Source organism: Neoarius graeffei, chromosome 27 (genome assembly GCF_027579695.1).
Source record: "Neoarius graeffei isolate fNeoGra1 chromosome 27, fNeoGra1.pri, whole genome shotgun sequence".
Taxonomy (NCBI): domain Eukaryota; kingdom Metazoa; phylum Chordata; class Actinopteri; order Siluriformes; family Ariidae; genus Neoarius; species Neoarius graeffei.
Window position 1 is genome coordinate 50,531,954 of NC_083595.1, and position 14,257 is coordinate 50,546,210.

Sequence of the window (14,257 nt, forward strand, 5' to 3'; positions counted from 1 at the left end):
ATGGCAGAGCGTGTTACTGAACCACATGAGGACAAAATAAAAACTCTACTCAAAAACAAAACCCCTAAAAATACAAAAAAAGCAACAAAATACGGAATAAAAGTATTTCAATGCAAGAATATACACTACCGTTCAAAAGTTTGGGTCACTTTGAAATGTCCTTATTTTTGAAAGAAAAGCACTGTTCTTTTCAATGAAGATCACTTTAAACTAATCAGAAATCCACTCTATACATTGCTAATGTGGTAAATGACTATTCTAGCTGCAAATGTCTGGTTTTTGGTGCAATATCTCCATAGGTGTATAGAGGCCCGTTTCCAGCAACTCTCACTCCAGTGTTCTAATGGTACAATGTGTTTGCTCATTGCCTCAGAAGGCTAATGGATGATTAGAAAACCCTTGTACAATCATGTTAGCACAGCTGAAAACAGTTGAGCTCTTTAGAGAAGCTATAAAACTGACCTTCCTTTGAGCAGATTGAGTTTCTGGAGCATCACATTTGTGGGGTCGATTAAATGCTCAAAATGGCCAGAAAAATGTCTTGACTATATTTTCTATTCATTTTACAACTTATGGTGGGAAATAAAAGTGTGACTTTTCATGGAAAACACAAAATTGTCTGGGTGACCCCAAACTTTTGAACGGTAGTGTATCTCTTTTTATTTTTCAAAAATTATTATCGCATTTTTTCACAAATTGCTCCTGTCATTTTGCCAGTTTGTTTACATTCTAAGCAGAAATGATTTTGTCGGAAGTTTTGTATAAAGATTTTATTTATTGAATTTGCAAAAAATAAAAATGCCCCATTTCTCAAAATCCAGTGAATGTGGATAGAATAAAACAGTTATTCCACTCAATCTCATCGTACATGGATTATAGCCAACTCGGTGCGACGTGACTCATCGGCTATCAGCTCATGTACAACTCGATTTTGTGGAATAACTGTTTATATGTGTGTGTGTGTGTGTGTATGTATATAGTATATATAATATATTCATTCATCTCACCTCACACTGAAACAATGAGAAAAATCCAACCTTTACTTGAAATAAATTTATTCACCGAAAACAAATCCCTCGTCAAGAAATATATTTTCAACAAAAACACATGTGCCACTATTATTGGCACCCCTGCATTTCATACTTTGTACACCCTACCTTTGGCAGTAAAACAGCACTGAGTCTGTCTGATAACATTTTATAAGGTTGGAGATACAGAGCAGGGCATCTGAGACCATTCCTCTTGACACAATCTCTCCACATCATCCACGGTCCTCGACCCTCTCTCATGCTCTCTCCTCTTCAGCTCAGCCCACAGGTTTTCACTGGGGTTCAGTTCAGGGGACTGAGATGTTCAGTGCAGAAGCTCGATTCTGTGCTCAGAGAACCGTTTTTGTGTTGATTTGGACATCAGACCATTGTCCTGCTGGAAGATCCAATGATGACCAAGTTTTATTTTCCTGGCAGAAGCAGCCAGATTCAGATTTAAAATGTCCTGGTGTTTCATGGAGTCCATGATGCCATGGACCCTAACAAGGTTTCAGGGCCTTTGGAGGAAAAACAGAATCAAAGCATCACAGAACCTCCACCATATTTTACACTTGGGATCGGGTTCTTTTCATTACAGCCATCCTTCTTTTTACACCAAACCCACTGAGAGTGTTTGTTTATTACCAAAAAGCATCGGAAATCTCTCCATTCACACTAGTGAGAGTGATGAGTTGCTCGTGTTGCTTGCTTGCTTGTTTTTTGCAGGCGTGTCCCATCCATCCAGCAAAATTAATTCCAAAGAGGAAGATTAGTCATCAAAATGTATAGCTTACAGCACATAATTTGCCTTTAAAACGTATTTAAAATGAATTATGTTGTTTTAATAAAGTGAGGGGAAAAAAAACTGCGTAAGTTTGATTTACATGTTACGTCCCAGGCTTCGTATTCGCTCTTAACGTATTAGAAACAGAAGCTAACTTGACTAGCTACAAACATGCACCAGAGACGACACCAACAATCTCTACATTTTCCTTCCAGGCTTTATTTTTCTCCATAATCTCTCTACACATTTAATAAGAGAATTAAAAAAGATGAAATATCACTTATTTTTCCATTTTTGTGTTATTTACAGGTTGGAACTAAACTTGTGACAGGGTTGTGATTTGTTGTTTTATAGCATCATGCATAATTTGCATAACATTGAGAAAATTTCAACTGACGTGTCACTTTGAAATTGTGGCTCTGTGTCTGACTTGTGTGTGTGTGTGTGTGTGTGTGTGTGTGTGTATACATGGCCTGTCGCTGCGAACACGGTGCTGCTGCTTGTGTGGTGATTTTCGCTCCGTCTCTGGATGAGCCTTCAGATCAGCCTCACTCCATCTTCCAATTTGTTCCAGTGTGAAATGCACTAAAGCTTATCTTGCATGCTTTCCACCCCTTCCTCTCTTTCTGGTCCCTCATGTTGCAGGGTTAATGTCTAATCAGGTGAAGGCCTGCAGTAGTAAATTTCCCGAAGACCAGCGCTGATCTACAGCTCGGTAATCTCCCCGAGGCTGCACACGACAGCCCATTTCTATCTTGTGCACAAAAGTGTGATTTACAGAAGCTGCACCGGTTTCTGTATTTCTCCCCACACAAATCATCTCCTTAGACTGTCAGCTGTGAAATAAAGAGAATTGTTTTTAACAGCAAGAGCAAGACGAGGAGCTAGAACGTTGCGACGACTTCTCCGCTGGAGAAATCTATCACCTGTGCCAGGGCGTTCATGGATCGGGTGTGGAAAAGGGAATTAGGGAGAGATTGGTTTCTCAAGCCGGCCATAAGTCACTGAGTTCGTTTTAGACTCGAGTCTACTTGTTAGAGAAGAACATTGTTGAGCAGTGAGACGAAAAAGCCTAGAAGGCAAACCTCGACTCTATTTTCCTGTTCGTTTGCTTTCTGTAATGGGAGCAAATTCTCAGACTGTGTGATGAAACTCAATGGTTTATTTTATTCATTACTGGGTGCTTGATGATCAGACACATGTGCTTCTTTGACTTTTAACAACCGGCAATGTCTTTTCTCTTCTTCAGGCAAAGGCTCAACATTAACGGTAGTCCGACTGTCCGGGACAACTAAAAGTTTCCTCCAGACAAGTCAAATCTGCGTCTGTCTGTCCGATTGTCCGGAACGAGTTGACTGTTGGGGAAAAAAAATCACCATTTTTATAGTAATTATTCATCTCATCTCATCTCCTTTCATTATCTCTAGCCGCTTTATCCTGTTCTACAGGGTCGCAGGCGAGCTGGAGCCTATCCCAGCTGACTACGGGTGAAAGGCGGGGTACACCCTGGACAAGTCGCCAGGTCATCACAGGGCTGACACATAGACACAGACAACCATTCACACTCACATTCACACCTACGCTCAATTTAGAGTCACCAGTTAACCTAACCTGCATGTCTTTGGACTGTGGGGGAAACCGGAGCACCCAGAGGAAACCCACGCGGACACGGGGAGAACATGCAAACTCCACACAGAAAGGCCCTCGCCGGCCACGGGGCTCGAACCCGGACCTTCTTGCTGTGAGGCGACAGCGCTAACCACTACACCACCGTGCCGCCCTAGTAATTATTCAAAAGTTAAAAAATAAAAAAAAAAATCCTGGATCCGCATACAGGGTGTTTTCAAAAAAATTGATATTATTTGAGATGTAAATATCCCAGAAACTACATAGTCTAGGCAAATGAAACTGAACAGGCTTAATGTTGAGCAATATAGGATTTATTCCTCAAAATTTGAATGAGAAATTCAAAAGTATGTGAATTCCATGAACGATTTCACAAATTTTCAATATGTGTGCCGCCTGAGACACGGCACTGAATGAGGTGCAACTTGTAGGGTTTCATTCACAAATGTTTCCTCAGGACATGCCAAACTGTTGTTGGAGGAATCTGGGTCTCCAGGCTTGCTCTTCTTACGGATTTCTTGGGGCTTCGCAAGGGTTTTTCGTGAACCCGCTCGACCATCTCTTCCGATGCTGGTGGTCATCCAGATCCTTTTGCGCTACACAGACAGCCTTCCTCTTTGAACTTTTTGTGCCGTGTCCAAATCTGCATTGCTGTTGGTGCATTTTTAGAGAATTCTCTCATAAATGCACGCTGCACAGTCTTGTTCGACTGTGTTTGAGTGTAATCTAACACACAAAACGCCTTTTCTTTTCCAGTGAATGGCATTTCTATGCCTAAAAAAAAAACATTAAACATAAAAGCTTGACCTGTTTTCACACATGCTGTTAAAATTTGAGGTCACTTGAACAAGAATTGCCAAAGTTATTAGATTGTGAAATGATGTAAAATTTTTTGAAACACCCTGTATCTCTGGATTCGCATCAAAATCAAATCAATTGTTCCTCGGCCCATGGATCACCTTTCCACCAAATTTCATCCAAATCTGTTCACTAGTTTTTCAGTTACGATGGGAACAGACAAACAAACGGAGGTGAAAACATCAGCTCCTCCAACACAGTTACTGGAGGTAACAAGAACAAGTGCATTAATATAAACCTGTGATTCTTCTAACAGCCAGAACTACTGCCAGAGCTGCTGTTATAGAAATCAAATAAATTAAAAGAGATCGAAATTCAATATCAATCTAAACAAAAATCTGACTCATAAACTGTTTATCGATGGCGGAGGAAGTGCAGAAAATGTATACTTAAGTAAAAGAAAGAAAAACAGTATTGAAGTGCTCAGTTAAAAATGAAAATGGTACAAAAAAGTGAAAAACGGAAGAGTTCAAGAATTCTATTTCAGTGAAAGTTAAAAATTATCCACACTTAAATGTATGCAAGTATTTTAAGATTAAAAAAGATAATCTCATTCTCATTATCTCTAGCCGCTTTATCCTTCTACAGGGTCGCAGGCAAGCTGGAGCCTGTCCCAGCTGACTACGGGCGAAAGGCGGGGTACACCCTGGACAAGTCGCCAGGTCATCACAGGGCTGACACATAGACACAGACAACCATTCACACTCACATTCACACCTACGCTCAATTTAGAGTCACCAGTTAACCTAACCTGCATGTCTTTGGACTGTGGGGGAAACCGGAGCACCCGGAGGAAACCCACGCGGACAACATGCAAACTCTGCACAGAAAGGCCCTCGCCGGACCCGGGGTTCGAACCCAGGACCTTCTTGCTGTGAGGCGACAGCGCTAACCACTACACCACCGTGCCGCCCTAAAAAAGATAATATCACAAGAAATTCAAAAAAAAAAGCTGGAGCAAGGGATCTCAAATTCTTACAACGTAATGAGATCAGACTTTTTTTTTTTTAAATTAAAATGACTTTAATACACTCACCGGCCACTTTAATAGGAACTTGTTGATTCTGAGATCCCTGTTCTTGGCTGCAGGAGTGGAACACAATGTGTTCTTCTGTTCTGCTGTTGCATGCTGAGATGCTTTTCTGTTCACCACAGTTGTAAAGAGTGATTATATGAGTTACTGTATCCTTCCTGGCAAAAAAGCTCGAACCACCTCAAATCTGCCTATTTTCCTCTGATCTCGCTTAGCAACAAGCTAATTATTTCCACCCACAGAACTGTCGCTTACTCCCTCGATGTTTTTTGTTTTTCGCACCATTCTGTGAGACTGTTGTGTGTGAAACCCCCAGGAGATCAACAGTTTCTGAAATACTCAAACCAGTCCATCTGACTCAAACCAACACCCATACCACAGTGAAAGAAATTCACACTTTGAGATGACAATTTTTCCCGTTCTGATGTTTGAACATTAACTGAAGCTCTTGATTTGTATCTGCATGATTTGATGCATCAAGGGATCGGCTGATTAGAGAACCGCATCAAATAAACAACAGGTGGATGTCTGAGTGTTCCTAATAAAGTGGCTGGTGAGTGTGTATTCGTAATGATTACACACATCCTAAAAAAGTCATATGGATTTACTACTCAGAGTCTTTTTAATGTCAGAGATCTTGGCTCTTGGATCTTTCCTCATTTTGCATCACTAAACTGGTGATAAATGACTAATAAAATATGATGGATTTTTGCTCCATATCGTCCTGAGTGAACCGATAAACCTTTCTAAGTCCTCGACTAACGCAGGAGATCCAGAACACACAACGTTCGGAGTTATAACGCAGAAGAAACTGAAAGACTTTTTTTTGCAACAGATGTAGAGCTAATGAGATGTTATTCCACATCCTGTTTTGTTTGTTTTTACCCTAAAAGGTCGTGTAACTGTGTAATTGACAGTCTGTGCTTTTGTTTTCTCTTTCCGTCTCACCACAGATCACCTTCTTCATGTTGCTGTCTGCAGTCTGCGTGATGTTGAACCTGGCGGGTGCCATCTTGTCCTGTCAGAACGCTCAGCTCGTTAACTCTCTGGAGGATTGTCAACTGGTGAGAGACACTAAAATCAGACAAAACCACGAGCAGGACGAGTGATCTCAGCTCTGCTCATCCTCACAGCTCAACCACCTGCTCATTCAGTGCCTGAACCTACACTCGGTTCATGATGGTCCAGGGATTCTTTAACTGAATTTGTCTATTGATTTTTTTTTTTTATTATTATTTATAGATTTACCTTTTAACCTGCAGTCACAGTAACTGGCACATCCATTTCTTTCTTTTAGTGTTTTAAGATTAGAGACTTTCACTCAGCACAGGTTATTCAAGATAAAATATAGAGATAAGACAGAATTTCAATTCTAATCCATTAAAATGTTTCATTAAATATGATTTCTAGATATTATTTCAGAAAATCTGACATTTAAAAAACATTTTGTTAAAGCTAGACGGCCTTTCGATTTCATAAAATCGGTGAAATTTAGTTCCCTCACAATGAAATGTGGTCATTGTGAGATGTTTATTTCTGTAATATTTGACAAAATATCAGGCCATTCTGTGGCTGGGAAGTTATTTATTTAATTTGAGGGGATTAAAGCAAATAACGTGCATGAAATCGCTCGCTTCGCGCAGTCAAGCAGACAGAGGAAGTCCGTGTGTGTGCGCATGCGCAGGTTTCCCTTTGAGCGTGCACTGACAGTTCCATCATTCTGTCGCTAAACGAACAGCTGATCACACCGAGGTCAAGTCAAGTCAAGTCAAGTTTATCTGTATAGCGCTTTTAACAATAAACATTGTCGCAAAGCAGCTTTACAGAATTTGAACGACTTAAAACATGAGCTAATTTATCCCTAATCTATCCCCAATGAGCAAGCCTGTGGCGACGGTGGCAAGGAAAAACTCCCTCAGACGACATGAGGAAGAAACCTCGAGAGGAACCAGACTCAAAAGGGAACCCATCCTCATTTGGGCAACAACAGACAGCATGACTAGAACATTAACAGTTTTAACATGAGGACAGTTTCGTTGATGTTATAAACTCTTCATTGATGGAAACTTGAGCGCAAAACTGTTCATGACAACTGCAGTCCTAAAGTTAGCAAGACAACTGTAGTCCTCAGCCATAAAAGCATTACTGTAAGAGTCCAGAGCGTCCTCCAGGTATAACCCTCAACTGTCCTCATGGGGCCGTCCTTCACAGGAGCGGTGCGATAAAACTCCGACCAGACACAGGGCACCAGGATGGATCAAGCAGGTCCGAGGGGCAGAAGAGGCCAGCATCTCAATCCCAGGACCAACATGTAACTCAGAGGGACAGATTGGGTAGGGGGGGAAGAGAGAGAGAGAAAGAAAACACATGTTGTTAGGTATGCCCTAAAAATGACAAGTATTAAGTCTGTGTGGTAGGCTCGCAGAGACGAGTGTCTTTACATCAGGCATAACACACAACAATGGCATGTTAATATGGTAAAAAATATATCATGACCTGCTCTGGCTGGATGCTTGATTGGGTGATGGGAGCACACTCTTCAGCAATGATGAGATGCAGATGGGACCCTTAGGGCTGGCCAAGACAATTCAGTGACATTTCACCGGGTCTGGGACATGTGACAGAAAGTCTGACGGCCGATTCCCTGCAGGCTACGATAGCCAGTCGAGGTCTCCACCCTCTCCACCAAAGATTTCCTGTTGACTCCATGTAACTCAGAGGGACAGATTTGGGGTGGGGGAGGGGAGAGAAAGAAAACACAGGTTGTTAGGTATGCCCAATGTCACCTGAATAAGTAGGAGCAGTATACATATTGCACCGAGTACAAGCAGGGACTCCGGCAACTAACTCGGTGCTCGCTCGCTGATAAATATCGCTGAGCGCCGATATTTATTAGTTTGGTCCTGCATTTCCTTTCCTTCGTATATAACATAACGTTTTTTCTTCTCACTTTCTTTCCGTTACTGTAGTCGGTCTTTCACGTTTCATTCGCACACTCACGTCCTCCATTTTTCTCTCCTGTTTCAAATTTGTATCCCACAATGCCTTGCGTGAACGGGGAAAGCCCACCACGTGATGCATGATGTAGTATCTTGAATTGGGTCATGGTGAAGCAGGAAAAAATAACGGAGAATTTAGGGTTTAGGTTCTAAATTCATTAATTGTTCTATTTTAAAAAACAAATAAAATTGGAAGTCTGTGATTCGAATTCAGTATAATTTGGTGTCGGGGAAAATTATTTTTATGACCTACACTTGTAAAATCTGAAAGCCAGTCTACCTTTAAGTCACCAACCACCAACTCACTCACAACCTCATATCACTAATAGCTACTAAAAGTTAGTGAGTAAACTCGCTTGCATTTTACATTTTTCAACACGGTTGACATTTTTCACCTCAAACTCTTGATTTGCGTCATCTTTTTTCTTATTAATTTATACATATATATTATATAACAGCAGCCAAACCTCAAAACATAACATTACAACAGCCAAAGTGATTTTATATCACTAGCATTAGCCAGGATCACGAGTTTAATCAGAGGTCCGAGTGTCCTATCGTTGTCTAATTTTAGACATGATTGGTCCAAAGCTTGTTTAGTGACATCACTAACTGAGCTCATGTGTAGCTCCGCCCTCGAATCAGCTTTTACAGAAGTTCTGGGAAAATGTCTGCTTTAAGTGGAAATGGAAAAATGTGGAAGTGTGCTTCGCAAATTTGACCCTAATGGTGATCCAGAATTCGTATCCAGATGTGTAGAGTGTGAAGTCAGTGGTTTTCACACTGTTTTGGAGTTGGGGAGTAACTGTAAAAGTGGTGGTGATGATGAGGAACTGTCAAAGTCAGAGCTATATGTGTACAAAGCGCATATAAATTTTTTATCATTACATTTTTATCTGTATATTGTATAGTCGGCTTGTTCTTGGGATCGTTTTTATTATTCTGTTTTGTTGTACGCAGAGGCGATTCTAGAGTCTGTTGTGGCCCCAAGCAAAAATTTCTAGGGGGTCCTTCTGACCAGTGTTCATCACCAATATGTTATAAATAATCTGACACCAACGAAAAATATATGAAACCAAAGTTTTTTAAATTCCAAATGTGAAAATACAATGGGAAAGAACAATAAAAACAAAATAAATAAGCCCTCGGGCCCCGACTCTCGGGAGGCCCCTGGGCCAGGGGGGCCCAAGCAGTTGCCTGCCTTGCCTGTTCACAAGCTGTGCGTCTGGTTGTACGGTGTGTCTTTTTCTTCTCGCATGTCTGATAACTTGTTGCTGTAGCAAAACAATTTCCCAGCTTGGGATCAATAAAGTAAATCGATCGGTGTGAATTTCCAGGGGAATATGGTTGATATTTATTTTAAGTAATCAGCATCATCATAATCAAGCTCTCACTTCAGGTTTAAATCCATATATGGATAAAATGTGAATATTTGGAGCATGAAACAGATACAAAGACTGATACAGATAGTGAACAATATTAATGTGGCCAAGTGTAACGACTATATTTAAAAAAAAATACTATAAAAATCCACAGGAACTAGTTAGTTAGTGAGCTCTCCTTTACAGATTGAATTCTCTAACTTGTATAGACGTTATAAAAAATAATAAAACATCAAACAATTCCTTATGGTTAACATTTGCCAATAATTGCAATTGTTTGTTTATTAATAAGGATAGTAACTGATCTTGTCTGCTTTGCCATTTTTGAAGGTGATGAATGTGGGTCACTCATAATACTAACTGATATTAATGCAGAAGTGATGGAGAACAGTGTAGAACCCAGCGTGTGTGTGTGTGTGTGTGTGTGTGTGTGTGTGTGTGTGTGTGTGTGAGAGAAGGATTCGGGAGACAGGCAACCTTTTACAAAGCTACAATTTTTTGCCTTTCATTTCATGGCCAGCGAGTTTCAGCGTGCTTTCAACCACTTCAGAGAAAATGCAAATAAAACAGACTCAATATTTTGGAGCTTTCGCCTCATTCAAGTTCAATAACAATTTTCAATCTCATAAAAGCGGCTAGAGATAATGAGATGAGATGAGATGAGATAATTCGTGTCTGTCTGTCTGTCTGTCTGTCTCTCTCTCTCTCTCCAAACAGCACATAAAGTAAACTCATCCTGATCACACGCAGGTGAAAACCATCACGCGTTACCTGCCCATTCACTCCGCCTCCTCTCCGTTCATAGTTGGCGCTTGACCACGCCTTGGCTGATACAAACTGATTTATGCTCTTAAATTGGACAAAATTCCCCTGACTCTGCCCACTACACTGTAATAATGTCCGCAGGACCGAAACACAATGCTTTAGTTTATGACTTCAATAATAATAATAATAATAATTATTATTATTATTATTACTACTTATATAGTGCATTTTACATGCATAGATGATCAAATGCGCTTAAAATATCGTACATAAATAAAATAAAAGAATACAAATATAAATGAAACGATATCCTAAAGATAATATAAAAACCATAAAATATCACGAAGCTGTAGAGTGTGTAATATCAGTTATTAAAACCGAAATTAATGTTTTAAGTAAAGATTTAAAACTAGATAAATTATCAGCATCTCTGCTTAATGGGTGGCACGGTGGTGTAGTGGTTAGTGCTGTCGCCTCACAGCAAGAAGGTTCTGGGTTCAAGCCTAGCAGCCGGCAAGGGCCTTTCTATGTGGAGTTTGCATGTTCTCCCCGTGTCCGCGTGGGTTTCCTCCGGGTGCTCCGGTTTCCCCCACAGTCCAAAGACATGCAGGTTAGGTTAACTGGTGACTCTAAATTGACCGTAGGTGTGAATGGTTGTTTGTCTCTGTGATGATCTGGTGACTTGTCCAGGGTGGACCCCGCCTCAAGCCCATAGTCACCTGGGACAGGCTCCAGCTTACCCGGAGCTTTGGAATAATATTGTACTTGAATAAATAAATAAAACAGAGTGCAGTGTTTCACAGCATTAATAATCCATTTAAAAGTGTTTCTTCTTACCCTGTGCTTCAGTCGAGAACATTATCGCTTTCACGTAACGTTTTTCATGCGTCGAAATGCCGAGTCGAAAGGGGTGAGCAGGAAACGTTTTGACATTTAATGGGAGGGTTTTTTTGTGTCTTTTGGAAAGGATGACAGACTATCGAATGTCATTATACGTGATGAATAACTCATCCGAACAGAAAAGGACTGCTCATTTCATAAATTTCATTATTCCACTGGGACATTTTAGTGAAGGTGAAAATGCCACTCAGAGTGCCCTGCTCCTGCTGTCCATTCCTGTACAATAACACAAAGGATTAGAGAAAACTGTTCAGATATTGGCAGACGGCGCCGATGAAAAGCACACCGACTCTCTTCCCTCCATTGTGTCGTCTGAATAGACACTTAGGAAAGGGATTATTGTAGCTGCAGACACAGCACAAACATTCAGACAGGGTTTATGTACAATCTGTGTGTTCAAGACCAGGATTCATACCACAGCGCTGCTGGTCAGAAGGTGGTGATTCATTTTATATACAGCAACAATAACAGCTCTAAAATGAGCGCAGCTACACATTGCAGGTTTTATGTATTAATGACTTTGTGCAATGGATGTTTATTTAACATTTATGGAAGGAGTCTTCAGTGTCTTTAACAGTAAAGCACGTGAGAACTCAGTAGAGACTGTGACTAAAGTCACAGTGATTTGCACTAGCTGTTACAAACCGGGACATCTGGTCACCGTACCCTATAGATCCGGAACGGTAAGAGATAGAGGATGATGCTTCAGGAGGAAAACGTTGCACCCTGCCACCCTGAACAAAATAGAACAAACTGATTGCAAAAATCATGAAAGTTGACAGAGTTATAAGTGATTGAAAAAAAAGCCCATTTTTCATGGATCATTCCGGATCAGTGATCCAGATCAGCACCAAAAGCCATAGTAATGGAATTCAGCCCAGAGGTATTCTTCATGTGAAAGTTAGTGATTGGTTGAAAACTGAGGGAGAAATAGCATCCTAAAAAATGTTAGGAGAAGAATAAGAAGAAGAATAAAATAGAAAGATCCTGAGTGAGAGGAACAATTTGCGCCAGCGCTGCTAGCACAAATTAAATATTTTGCGCTGCTATAACATAAGCGCAATCAAGAACAAACTTGTTTCATGGACATTCCACGACATTACATATAACTAGAAATGGATAAAATGTACAACATGTCATCAGTGTTAAATGTCAGTGCTATACAGCGGATAAAACACTTCAGCACGTGCTGAAGGAGGAAAATAATCAACATCACTGTGGCGTCAGGAACTTTGCTGGATTATTTGCTCCAGAAGAAAACACAAAGCTCGAAACCATCATTGCAACAGGGTTCTTTCTTTCTTTCTTTCTTTCTTTCTTTCTTTCTTTCTTTCTTTCTTTCTTTCTTTCTTTTAAGTGGTTCCATTCCAAAACATTAACTTTATTCTTCTTTAACCATTCTTTGGTAGAACGACTTGTGTGCTTAGGGTCATTGTCTTGCTGCATGACCCACCTTCTCTTGAGATTCAGTTCATGGACAGATGTCCTGACATTTTCCTTTAGAATTTGCTGCTATAATTCAGAATTCATTGTTCCATCAATGAAGGCAAGCCGTCCTGGCCCAGATGCAGCAAAACAGGCCCAAATCATGATACTACCACCACCATGTTTCACAGATGGAATAAGGTACTTATGTTGGAATGCAGCGTTTTCCTTTCTCCAAACATAACGCTTCTCATTTAAACCAAAAAGTTCTAGTTTGGTCTCATCCGTCCACAAAACATTTTCCCAATAGCCTTCTGGCTCGTCCATGTGATCTTTAGCAAACTGCAGACGAGCAGCAATGTTCTTTTTGGAGAGCAGTGGCTTTCTCCTTGCAACCCTGCCATGCACACCATTGTTGTTCAGTGTTGTCCTGATGGTGGGCTCATGAACATTAACATTAGCCAATGTGAGAGAGGCCTTCAGTTGCTTAGAAGTTACCCTGGGGTCCTTTGTGACCTCGCCGACTATTACATGCCTTGCTCTTGGAGTGATCTTTGTTGGTCGACCACTCCTGGGGAGGGTAACAATGGTCTTGAATTTCCTCCATTTGTACACAATCTGTCTGACTGTGGATTGGTGGAGTCCAACCTCTTTAGAGATGGTTTTGTAACTTTTTCCAGCCTGATGAGCATCAACAACGCTTTTTCTGAGGTCCTCAGAAATCTCCTTTGTTCGTGCCATGATACACGTCCACAAACATGTGTTGTGAAGCTCAGACTTTGATAGATCCCTGTTCTTTAAATAAAACAGGGTGCCCACTCACACCTGATTGTCATCCCATTGATTGAAAACACCTGACTCTAATTTCACCTTCAAATTAACTGCTAATCCTAGAGGTTCACATACTTTTGCCACTCACAGATATGTAATATTGGATCATTTTCCTCAATAAATAAATTACCAAGTATAATATTTTTGTCTCATTTGTTTAACTGGGTTCTCTTTATCTACTTTTAGGACTTGTGTGAAAATCTGATGATGTTTTAGGTCATATTTATGCAGAAATATAGAAAATTCTAAAGGGTTCACAAACTTCCAAGCACCACTGTATTTTCCTGCAACCATGTAATTTCCTCTATATATTTTCTGAGAATGTTTAATAGATGAACTCTGAAATGTTTTAACTCAGTATACAAGTCACATTTGAGACTTTCTTAGTATTTTCTGTTCAAAATAAGATTGTGAACTCAGGTATTGATGTCACTAAATAACATCTCTAGCTTTGGTCATTTCCTTTCAAATTTCTCTGTATGTAACTGAAGAAATTTATCATTTGTAATTATGTTCAACTGCGATGAATAAGTGCTGGTACAAACCAAGCCGCAACCTCCGGTCCTGAAAAGTGAAGCCCATGTGGAAGTGCTAAAATCTGCAATTCCTTGAATGGCCACTTGAGG

The 14,257-nt window shown here is 40.4% G+C and overlaps 1 protein-coding gene across 1 annotated transcript in view; it reads left to right on the plus strand.

The window, feature by feature from the left end:
* The window catches only part of fam189a1 (family with sequence similarity 189 member A1), a 364,309-nt gene that overhangs the window by 285,039 nt on the left and 65,013 nt on the right, over nt 1-14,257 (plus strand). Inside the window, exon 3 of the mRNA XM_060911073.1 lies at nt 6,283-6,393. Within this exon, the coding sequence (XP_060767056.1) occupies nt 6,283-6,393 (111 nt within the window). The remainder of the gene's footprint in view (nt 1-6,282; nt 6,394-14,257) is intronic.